Consider the following 9,449-nt stretch of genomic DNA (forward strand, 5'->3'; position numbering starts at 1 on the left):
GACACGCGAGGCGGCGGGCGCGAGGCGTGCGCGTGGCGCGAGGAGTGAGCGCGGCCGCCCCGGTCCCGGTCCCGGTCCCGGTCCCGGTCCCGTCCCCCGGCGGCAGGTACGGGGCGGGCCCGGGACGGGGGCCGAGGGGCCGGGGCGGGGGCCGAGGGGCCAGGGCCGGGACGGGGGGCTGCGGCCGCGCCTCAGGCTGTAGGCAGGCGGAGGGTCCGACGGCCGGCTCCAAACCCGCCTGTTTTCCCCCCAAAATCGCCGTGGCCAGCGCCCTCTGGTGGCCGAGCGGAGCCCCGGGGAGAGGCGGGGCCGCTGCGAGGCCCGGTGGAGCTCGGCCTGGCCGCTGCACGGGCGACCGGGCCTGCACGGGGGGTTGCAGGGTCAGCGGATGGACACGCAGGCAGCCCACGGGCGCGCACGGCTGTCACCGTGGCTGTGGCATGGCCATCATCATGGCATGTCTGTGACATGGATGTCTCACGGCTGTTGCATGGCTGTGGCTGTAGCATAGCTGTCCCATGGCTGCGTGAGCCATTGCACAGACACGCGAGGCTCTGTGCAGTGGCTGTGAGCCGTGGGGACCACCGCATGGCTTCAGGGGTGGTGCAAAACGTGCCTGCACCTGCGCTGGCCCCACTGTGTCCAAACCGTTCAGCCCGGTCTGAGACGGGGAGGCGGGCGCAGTCCCCGTGACCCCAGCGCCGTGCTGTCTCTGCAGGGTGCCCATGGGCTCTCCGCCAGCTGCCCCCAGGCTGCTTTACCGCAGCACCCGCCTGCTTCGCACTGCCTTCCAGCAGCTCCACCAGCAGCAGCAGCGAGACGATGTCTTCTGTGACGTGGTCCTGCAGGCTGAAGGTGAGCGGGCAGCATGGCTACGGAGGTGCTGGCGCCCTCAGGGTCCCTGCCACCCCCCAGGGGAAATCAGGGAGAGCAGGGGGGGCGGCAGGGTGGTGACAGGCGCTGTTGCGTTGCAGGTGAGGCGGTGGTGGCCCACTGCTGCCTCCTCTCTGTCTGCAGCCCCTTCTTCATGGAGCAGCTGCGCCGGGAGCTGCCCCCCCAGGGTGGCAGGGTGGTGCTGGAGCTGGGGGGGCTGAAGATCGAGGCACTGCGCAAGCTGGTGCGGTTCCTCTACACGGCCGAGCTGGAGGCCACGCGCGAGGAGGTGCAGGAGGTGCTGGCAGCCGCCCGCCACCTCCGTGTCACTGAGCTGGAGTCACTGCAGCTGCGGGGGGGGCGCCTGGTGAGGCCAGGGCCCCAGCGGCAGCTCGATCGCTCCTGCCTGCAACCCTCCCGGCACAGCTCCCCCATGGGGGTGGGTGCCAAGGCTGAGCCCGGCAGTGCCAGCAGTGCCCCTGGGAGTGCTGGTGTCCCCCCGCAGGGGCGGCCGTGCTCTCCAGGGACCTTGGACCCCAGCCCTGGCCCCGTGGGGCGGGTGAAGCTGCGGAAGGTGGAGAGTGGGGGGTGCTGGGAGGTGGTGCGGGAGAGGCAGCCCCCCGCTGCCTTGGCCGTGGGTGATGTGGGGGCGGCAGAACTGCGGCCCCCACCAGACCTGGGTGCAGTGGGGCGGGTGGGCAGGCACTGCCTGCCCCAGCAGCCCCCCTGGAGGAAGCAGGGCCAGGTGCCCACCCCACCCCAGCAGGGCTGTGGGCAGGTGGTGCTGCTGGGGGACCCCCAGGGTGACCCTGAGGAGGAGGAGGTGGATGTGGGGATGGCGGAACCATGCCTGCCCCCCGGCATCTGCTGCGTCTGGCCCTGTCCCTCCTCCGGGTCGGATGAGGAGGTGGATGTCCTTGCCTAGGGGGGCTGTGCCCTCCCTCCCCTGCACTTGCAGTTCAGGCAGGGAGGCCCCCCCGGCGAAGGGGCTGCGTGGCACTGAAATAAAGTGTTGGAGCTGGCAGAGCTGCACCGTGGGGCTGCCAAGCTTTATTGGGGAACAGCAGGGGGACAAGGAGGGGTGTGGGGGGACAAGGAGGGGTGTGGGGGAACAAGGGGGGGCCAGTGGCGGCTGCCTGTGGTGGAGCTGCAGCATCGGAGACGGGACTGGGGCTGGCGGGTGCCCCCCACTTCGTCTCGCCTCTTCATGGACGCTCATGCCACAGATGCCGGTCCTGGTCTGGCTGGGGGTTGAGGGCAGTCAGGGTGGGGTCTGTGTCCCTGCCTCCATCCCATCCCTGTCCCATCCCTACCATCGTGTCCCCATCATCCCATCTCTGTCCATATCCCATCCCTGGCCTCGTCCCGTCCCTGTCTCATCCCTGTCTCCATCCCAGCCCTGTTCCCGACCTGTCCCATTCCCATCTTGTCCTGTCCCATCCCATCCCTGTCCCCATCCCATCCTCATCTCAGCTCTGTCCTGTCCTGTCCCTGTTGCAGTCCTGTCCCTATCCCCTCCTGTCCCCATCCTGACCTGTCCTATGCCTCTTCCTGTCCTGTCCCCATCCCATCCCTGGCCTCGACCCTATTCCTATCTTGTCCCCATTCCCATCTCAGCCCTGTCCCCGTCCTGTCCTTGTTGCAGTCCCGTCCCCATCCCCTCCCTGTCCCTGCTCACCTGGCTGCTGTCTCTATGCCAAGCTGCTCTTCAGGGCCTCCACCACGGCCTCCGGCTGGGGGAACTTCAGCTTGCGGGGGGGCCCCTTCCTGATGCCACTCCAGAGCTCCACGGCTGGGGAGGAGACGGGGGACGGGTGAGGGGTGCCGGGGAGCCCCCCCGCCGCCCCCCCGGCCCCGGCACTCACTGCTGCCGTCCTCCTTCACCAGGGACACCTCGAAGCTGTTCCTGCGCGGCGGGCGGGGGTTGATGTCCACGGGGAGGTGGGCGGCGGCCCCGCGCAGGGCCTCGCTCAGCGCCGCCGCCGTGCGCCCGAACACCCGTCAGCTCTTGCTGGGGGGACACGGGGGGGTTAACAGCCGGAGCCCCCCGGAACCCCCCCGGGCACCGGGGCGGCGCTGGGCCGCGGGGCCGCTCACCAGTGCTCGATGACGACGCGGGGGCCGGCGACCCCCGGGCTGCTCTCGCCCGGGGCGTGCGCCCGCTTCGGCGGGGGCTCCGCCGGCTCCGCTGCCTCGGCCGCCGCCGGCCGCGGGGCGCCGCGCTTCCTCCGACGGGGAGCCATCCTGCGGGGAGCCGCGGGCGATGGGGATCCTGCGGGGGGGACCCCGGGGATCCGCTACCGGGGGCAGGGAGGGTCCCAACGGTGGTCCTGCTTTGGAAGGGGTACAGGAGGGGCCGGTCCCCAGGGCACGACCGCGGGGGCAGGCAATGGGGGGCGGGTGGGGTGTCCCCGCTGGGATCCTGCCCTAGTGGGCGGGAAGGGGGTGCCGAGAACCCCGCTTTGGGGGAGCGGGCGGGGAGGGGGGTCCCGGCGCTGGGGTCCCGGGGATGCTACCGCGGTGCAGGGGCGGGGGCCCCGGGGTTCTGCTTTGGGGGAGCGGGCGGGGAGGGGGGGAGTTCTGGGTGTCCCGCCGCGGGGAGAGGGAGGGACCGGGCCGGTGGGGTGGGGGTGCTGCGGGTCCCGGTGCAGCCGCACCACCTCCTACCTGCCGCGCCGCGCCGACCACGTGCCGCGACCGCAGGGCGCCGCGCTGGCCGCCGCCACTCGGGGGGGGCGCACGGGGTGTGGTGTGCGTGTGTCGGTCGGGCTGAACGGCGCTCCGGCGCCCGCGGGCCAGGGCACCGAGCCGCCCCCCCACCTTTCCCCTCCCCGGGACCCGCTCGCCCTCTTCCCGGGTCGGCGGTGGCGGGCCGGGCCGGGCCGCGGTACCGGACAGACCTCCCCCCCCCCCCCGCGGCAGCCGCGGTGGTTCCGCTCGCGCGCCAGCCGCTGCCTGGCCCCGCCCCGCCCCGCCCCGCCCGCCAATCAGAGCGCGGCGTCCTCCCAAACTCCCTCCCCAGCGGCCCCGCCCCCCGGCGGGTCAGGGTCGGGGTCGGGGTCAGGGTCAGGGTCCGTTTATTGTCAGCGATGAGGATGAGCGTTACCCGCGGCGGGGCTGGGTCTGTCCTACGGCCCTGCCGGGCCCCGCCCGCGCCGGGGCTCCCCACGGGGCCGGGGCTGGGCCGGGCGGCCCCCAGGGACGGTGCCCGGGGCGGGGTGAGGTGCGATGGATGATGGCCTGGGGCAGCTTCTACTTGTCCTTCTTGGTCTCCCCGTCGGGGTGCCCGGCGGCGGCCTGCGCCCCAGGGGGCTCCTCGGGCCCCTCCTCCCGCGGCTTCGACTGCTTCTTGGCCTTCTGGTAGAGCTCGTTCAGGTTGAACTCACGGATCACGTTCTCCTGCGGACCAGAGGCAGTGTCAGCACCCCCGACCCCACCTTCCCAGGGCACCGGCTGGGTGCCGAGCCCCCTCCTGCCCCGGGGGGAGTCCCACCCACCTCGGAGAAAGTCCAGGACACAGCCCGTCCCTTCTTGTCAATCTGGGGCCGGCGCATGGTCTCTGTCCCGCCCTGGAAGAGGATGAGGGTGGGCAGCTGCTTGGTGAGGGGTGAGGTGCTGACCTTGTACCTGCAGCAGGAGGGGGAGAGGCCAATGGTGACCCCCGGCAGCTGGAGGGGGTGCGGGAGCTCCCGGGGGCTCTGCCCTGGGACAGGCCCTGCTGCCCAGGCTGTCTTCCCCCAGACCTGGTGCTGACATCCGTGTACCGGCCGACGTCCACCTTCCCGAAGTGCAGCCCTGGACAGTTGTACCTGGGGAGGACGAGGACACACGGCTGTGTCACAGGTGACTGCAGGGCCGGGACCACCTCACCGAGGCCCCCGGCGGGCACCACTCACTTGAGAGAGAGGTCGGCAAAGATGGGGGCAAAGGACTGGCACTCGCTGGACCAGTTGGCAAAGAACTCGACGATCCAGGTCACCCGTTTGTCCCGGTCCAGCTCCTCCTGCCGCAGGGGTGTGGGGCTCAGCGGGGGATGGCGGGCAGAGACCCCTGGCACCCCCCCGGGGAGGGGATACTCACATCGATGGTCTTGTCGCTGAAATACTTGATGTACTCAGGGCCCATGTAGAGGGGGGGCTTGCAGGTCATCAGGAACACTGCAACGACAGTGCCCCTGAGGCTTCCCTGCCTCCACAGTGCCCAGGATGGGTCTGGGATCAGGCCCCTCCTGCCCCAGAGCCGTCCGGGGGCAACCAAGGCAGAGTGAGCCCTGCGGCAGGCAGACTTGCCCCTCAGGGCGCTTCCTGAGCCCCGCCTGGCCCACTGCCGCCCCCTGAGCCCATAGAGAGTCCTTACACTCGCAGCCGCCTCCAGCAGCGAATTGCACAGGTCAGCCCCACGGCAGAAGGGGGCTCCGGCCCTTCCAGCCAGGTGGGGTAGAGGACAGGCCGAGCTGCACCAAGGGGGCAGCACTGCCGCCCCCAGTGCTGCAGTTTTCCCCCACCCCGGCAGGCCTCACCTATGCAGAGTGTGAGATAGAGCAGGCCCATGCGGATGTCGAGGCGGAAGAAGAGGATGGCGTTCGCCACTTTGCTGAACATGAAGATGTTCCCAATGTGCTGCTCCACGGTGACTGGAGAAGGGAGAGAGGAATAGAAGATGAGGCCAGATCCCCTGAGAAGACGAGAGGGAATCCTGAGGGTAGGCCAGATGTGGTCCTCAGATCCCAACCCATCCAGCTCCTTGGGGGAGGAACCACAAGCAGCCCCCTGTGCCCACCCCACAGCACAGGCCCCAACTCACTGGAGCGTCGGTTCTTCATCATCACGATGGCGCTGAGGAACATGAGGATCTCCACTTCCCGCTGGGACAGGAGAGATGGTGTGAGCAGGAGGCACCCCCGGCACCATGCAGCCACCCAGTGCTGCCGAGATGCAGTGCTGGCCGCAGCCGTACTGCCCTCCCGCAGTCAGGCTGCTCCTGGCCCAGCCTGGCACGGGGACGAGCGGCCGTGCCAGGCCCTGCTGGCCCCAGGTGCCTGCCAGTTCCCTGCCTCCTCCTGGAGCCTTTCCCTCCTGCATTCTGCGGCGGACACAGCAAGGAGGAGGGGATGCCCCTGCAATGACGGGCACAGCCCCCCATCCTCGCCGGTGCCTGGGGAGCCCCTCATCATTGGGACGGCACCGGCAGAGCAACGCCAGCAGCTACCGGGCTTCCCCCTCCCTCAGCAGGGCCGGAGGCGCAGGAGCAGAGGTGGGCAGGGCCCAGGGGCGCAGGGACTGGGGGGGACACGGCAGGCCCGGCGGGCTGCAGGGGCGGGAGGGGAGCCAGGCCCGGAAGAGGGAGAAAGCCGGGGGGGTGCGGGGTCTGCCGGGGGGCGCGGGGGTGGTTCGGGTCGCGCGAGGCCGGGCCCGGGCCCGGGCCGCGACAGGGGATGCGGGGCCGGGAGTGCGGGGCCGGGCCGGGGCAGCGCCAGGCCGAGCCGCCTCACCCAGTCGAAGTCGCAGGGGTTGCCGTCCTCCCGCTGCGAGGGCAGCCCCTGGCAGAGCGGCGGGACCTTGCGGACGAGCAGGAAGGCGGTGGCCAGCAGGGCGGAGAGCGGGTAGTAGGGCCGCGCCAGCCAGCGGCACAGCCCCGGCACCGAGTACAACAGCGCCAGCAGCGGTGCCAACACCGCCATCTTCCCTCCGCGCGCGGCCGCTCCTCCACAGGGGGCGGGACTCCTCCCCCACTGACCAATAGCGAGCGGCGCCGTCAAGGGCGTCCCACACCGCTGCGGACCAATGCAGGGGGGAGGAGAGAAGCCGCCAATCAGAGGCCGGGCCAGAGTCTCCCTTAGCAACGGTGGCGGCGGGCGGGGCCTGGGGGGGGCCGGACCAATCGCAGCGGGGCGGGGCGGCCCCGCGCGGGGCAGGCCGGGAAGATGGAGAACTTCTCGGCGCTGTTCGGCGGGGCCGAGCCGCCGCCTGCCGCCGCCGCCGCCGCCCTGGGCTTCGGGCCCGCCAAGGCTCCGGGCGCGGGAGCCGCGCCGCCTCCCGCCGCCGCCGCGCCGCCGCCGGGCGAGGATGCGGCCCGCAAGGCCGCCGCCGGCCCCTTCTACCTGCTTAGGGAGCTGCCAGGTGCGGGGCGGGGCTGCGGTGTGGGGGGCGGGCGCCGCGCTCGGCCAATCGGAGCGGCAGAGCGGCGGCGCGGTTGTAACTGGCGGTGCGGCGGGCCAATGAGGGGAGAGGGTGGTGGGCGGGGAGGCGCGGACTGACAGCGCGTCTGGCCAATGAGCGTGCGGGGGGGACGGGGCCGGGCAGCTCGCGGTCGAGGGGGAAATGGGGCCTTGGGGGGACCGGGCCGGGGGTCCCGGTGCTCGGGGAGGGGAAGAGGATCGAGACCGAGGGGGATCGCCGGGGCGGGGAGCGGGGCCGGGGGGGCAGGGGCTCGGGATTGGGGGATGGTCCCGGTGCCCGTTGTGAGGAGGGGGATCGAGACCGGGGGGTTGCTGGGGGAGTCGCGGGGCGGGGGGTCCCGGTGCCCGGGGTGGGGAAGGGGATCGAGACCACGGGGTCGCCGGGGAGGGGTCCCTGATGCGGAGTCGGGGTCCCGGGGCGGGTGTGGGGGGATCCCGCCCGGGTGGCGCCCTCCCATCCCTTCCCATCCCTTCCCATCCCTTCCCTTCCTTTCCCTTCCTTTCCCTTCCCTTCCCTTCCCACCCCACCCCACCCCACCCCACCCCACCCCACGGCGGCGGCTGGCGCAGGCACCATGGAGCTGACGGGCAGCACCAACCTGATCACGCACTACAACCTGGAGCACGCCTACAACAAGTTCTGCGGCAAGAAGGTGAAGGAGAAGCTCAGCAACTTCCTCCCCGACCTGCCCGGCATGATCGACCTGCCCGGCTCCCACGACAACAGCAGCCTGCGCTCCCTCATCGAGAAGCCCCCCATCTGCGGCAGCTCCTTCACCCCCCTCACCGGCACCATGCTGACGGGCTTCCGCCTCCACGCCGGCCCGGTGAGCCTGGGGCCGGGAGCCGGGGGCGGCCGCTCGGGGTGGGAGGCGCCCGGCCCGGCCTGACCAGCCCCATCTCCCCTCCCCAGCTGCCCGAGCAGTGCCGCCTGATGCACATCCAGCCACCCAAGAAGAAGAACAAGCACAAGCACAAGCAGAGCCGCACCCAGGATCCTGTCCCCCCAGGTAAGGAGCTGCGCCTCGCTGCCGCAGCCGCCCCCTCCCCCGCCCAGCCCCGGGGGCTGCCCAGCTCCCCCAGTGCTCTTGTTTCTTCAGAAACCCCCTCGGACTCCGACCACAAGAAGAAAAAGAAGAAAAAAGAGGAGGATCCAGAACGGAAGAGGAAGAAGAAAGAGAAGAAGAAAAAGAAGGTGGGTGGGGAGAGCCGGGGTCTGACTCCCAGCCTGTGCCCACCCCGGGGGGCGTCTGGCAGCGAGTTTGGCCCAGGGCAGGGCCCCACTCCCCGGGGAAGCTGCTGTGGAGCTGCGGTCTCACAGGATACGTGTCTGTCTGTCCTTCCTCCGCAGAACCGGCACAGCCCGGAGCACCCGGGGGTGGGCAGCTCCCAGGCCAGCAGCAGCTTGCGGTGAGGCCGTGCCGGTGCCACCCCGGGGATCCCCCTGCCACCGGGAACGGCCCCGACTGACTGGGGAGGGACTCACCCCTCCTGCAGCGCTTAGCAGGGGGGCTCGGGCTGGCCTGTCCTCCCCACCGGCAGAGAGGACACCCCTGCAGTGCCCCGGGACCAGGGGACACAGACTGTGCTGGCACTGGAGCTGCTGACCTTGGCGTTTTATACCAAAACAACCCGGTGCATCGGGGCCTCTCTTTTTTAGTCACCTTTTAATTAAAGTCTCTGCTTTGAGGAGGGGCTGGTGGCTGCTGCAACCCTCGGCCATCACGGCGAGGTGAGGAGCTGAGACCGGGGAAGCCCATTGGGCACGTGGGGTCAGCGCTGCCCCGACACACTGCGCTGTGGGAGGGAGGGTCGTGGCTGAGCTCCTGCCTCTGCTCCTGCCCGACCAGGGGGCGGTGGAGGGGGCAGAGCCCTGGGCCGGGGGCTCCTGCCTTGGCTGGGGCTGCTGGTCTGGGTTGAGGGGCTCTGCCCCCCCCAGCCCCTCACGTCCCAGGCCTGCCCAGGACGGGAGTCACCCCAGAGTGGAACCGTGTCCACATGTGGCGGTGGCTGCTGGCAGAGCACCCGGGGCTGCCATCGGCACCAGGAGCTCCAGAAGCAGCCATGGCGAGGGCTGCCTCTGGTCCCAGCCTCTCAGGCAGGAGCCTGGGCCTCCTCAGCTCCTGGGGCACCTTCCCAGAGCCACTTTGCTTGTGCCCTGAAAAAACTTACCTTCTGCGGGAGCAGGGTTTGCCCAAAAGCAGCCTGAGCCTCCCCAAAAGGGGGCTGGGCTGGGCTCTCCTCAGCCCCCCCTTTCCTCTGCCCCTGGAGCGGAGGGAGCATGGGCTGAGACCCTGAAGGGCAGGAGCCCTGTGGGGGCTCCTCCATCCCTGGACGCTAAACAAAGCACACACATGCCTGCTGGGGTGGCTCATTAAATATCCTTTTATTCCTCATT

At 70.9% G+C, this 9,449-nt stretch overlaps 4 protein-coding genes across 6 annotated transcripts; 2 read left to right on the forward strand and 2 right to left on the reverse strand.

Moving 5' to 3' along the window:
* On the forward strand, window positions 1–1,898 carry BTBD18 (BTB domain containing 18). Its single transcript, XM_054197680.1, has 3 exons — window positions 1–106; window positions 719–855; window positions 975–1,898. The coding sequence occupies exons 2-3, from the start codon at window positions 726–728 to the stop codon at window positions 1,796–1,798; spliced, it is 954 nt and encodes a 317-aa protein (XP_054053655.1). The 5' UTR covers window positions 1–106; window positions 719–725; the 3' UTR covers window positions 1,799–1,898.
* Window positions 1,899–1,951: 53 nt separating this feature from the next.
* Window positions 1,952–3,191, reverse strand: SELENOH (selenoprotein H). Of its 2 annotated transcripts, none has more exons than XM_054197690.1 (4): window positions 2,971–3,170; window positions 2,739–2,884; window positions 2,552–2,665; window positions 1,952–2,117 (listed from the first exon to the last, which is right to left on the reverse strand). In XM_054197690.1, the coding sequence occupies exons 1-3, from the start codon at window positions 3,114–3,116 to the stop codon at window positions 2,565–2,567; spliced, it is 393 nt and encodes a 130-aa protein (XP_054053665.1). In that variant the 5' UTR covers window positions 3,117–3,170; the 3' UTR covers window positions 1,952–2,117; window positions 2,552–2,564. The 2 variants fall into 2 exon arrangements, with proteins under 2 accessions (XP_054053665.1, XP_054053664.1); XM_054197689.1 differs by having other exon boundaries at window positions 1,953–2,113; window positions 2,971–3,191.
* Window positions 3,192–3,933: 742 nt separating this feature from the next.
* On the reverse strand, window positions 3,934–6,608 carry TMX2 (thioredoxin related transmembrane protein 2). Of its 2 annotated transcripts, XM_054197681.1 has the most exons (8): window positions 6,365–6,603; window positions 5,677–5,737; window positions 5,393–5,506; window positions 4,954–5,030; window positions 4,770–4,876; window positions 4,617–4,682; window positions 4,371–4,500; window positions 3,934–4,272 (listed from the first exon to the last, which is right to left on the reverse strand). In XM_054197681.1, the coding sequence occupies exons 1-8, from the start codon at window positions 6,551–6,553 to the stop codon at window positions 4,126–4,128; spliced, it is 891 nt and encodes a 296-aa protein (XP_054053656.1). In that variant the 5' UTR covers window positions 6,554–6,603; the 3' UTR covers window positions 3,934–4,125. The 2 variants fall into 2 exon arrangements, with proteins under 2 accessions (XP_054053656.1, XP_054053657.1); XM_054197682.1 differs by lacking the exon at window positions 3,934–4,272 and having other exon boundaries at window positions 4,376–4,500; window positions 4,628–4,682; window positions 6,365–6,608.
* Window positions 6,609–6,755: 147 nt separating this feature from the next.
* Window positions 6,756–8,740, forward strand: MED19 (mediator complex subunit 19). Its single transcript, XM_054197686.1, has 5 exons — window positions 6,756–6,992; window positions 7,622–7,878; window positions 7,965–8,061; window positions 8,152–8,246; window positions 8,403–8,740. The coding sequence occupies exons 1-5, from the start codon at window positions 6,797–6,799 to the stop codon at window positions 8,463–8,465; spliced, it is 708 nt and encodes a 235-aa protein (XP_054053661.1). The 5' UTR covers window positions 6,756–6,796; the 3' UTR covers window positions 8,466–8,740.
* Window positions 8,741–9,449: the final 709 nt, after the last annotated feature.

This window comes from Rissa tridactyla, chromosome 4 (genome assembly GCF_028500815.1).
Source record: "Rissa tridactyla isolate bRisTri1 chromosome 4, bRisTri1.patW.cur.20221130, whole genome shotgun sequence".
NCBI lineage: Eukaryota > Metazoa > Chordata > Aves > Charadriiformes > Laridae > Rissa > Rissa tridactyla.

Bases quoted from the DNA above. Each gene is read 5' to 3' on its own strand.
- MED19 (XM_054197686.1), top strand. From the start codon at position 6,797: ATGGAGAACTTCTCGGCGCTGTTCGGCGGGGCCGAGCCGCCGCCTGCC. The intron at 7,879-7,964 runs GTGAGCCTGGGG...TCCCCTCCCCAG, and splicing joins TCCGCCTCCACGCCGGCCCG to CTGCCCGAGCAGTGCCGCCT. The intron at 8,062-8,151 runs GTAAGGAGCTGC...TTGTTTCTTCAG, and splicing joins CCAGGATCCTGTCCCCCCAG to AAACCCCCTCGGACTCCGAC.
- BTBD18 (XM_054197680.1), top strand. From the start codon at position 726: ATGGGCTCTCCGCCAGCTGCCCCCAGGCTGCTTTACCGCAGCACCCGC. The intron at 856-974 runs GTGAGCGGGCAG...GTTGCGTTGCAG, and splicing joins CGTGGTCCTGCAGGCTGAAG to GTGAGGCGGTGGTGGCCCAC.
- TMX2 (XM_054197681.1), bottom strand. From the start codon at position 6,553: ATGGCGGTGTTGGCACCGCTGCTGGCGCTGTTGTACTCGGTGCCGGGG. The intron at 4,683-4,769 runs GTGAGTGGTGCC...CGTCCTCCCCAG, and splicing joins TTTGCCGACCTCTCTCTCAA to GTACAACTGTCCAGGGCTGC. The intron at 4,273-4,370 runs GTGGGTGGGACT...TCTGGTCCGCAG, and splicing joins TGTCCTGGACTTTCTCCGAG to GAGAACGTGATCCGTGAGTT.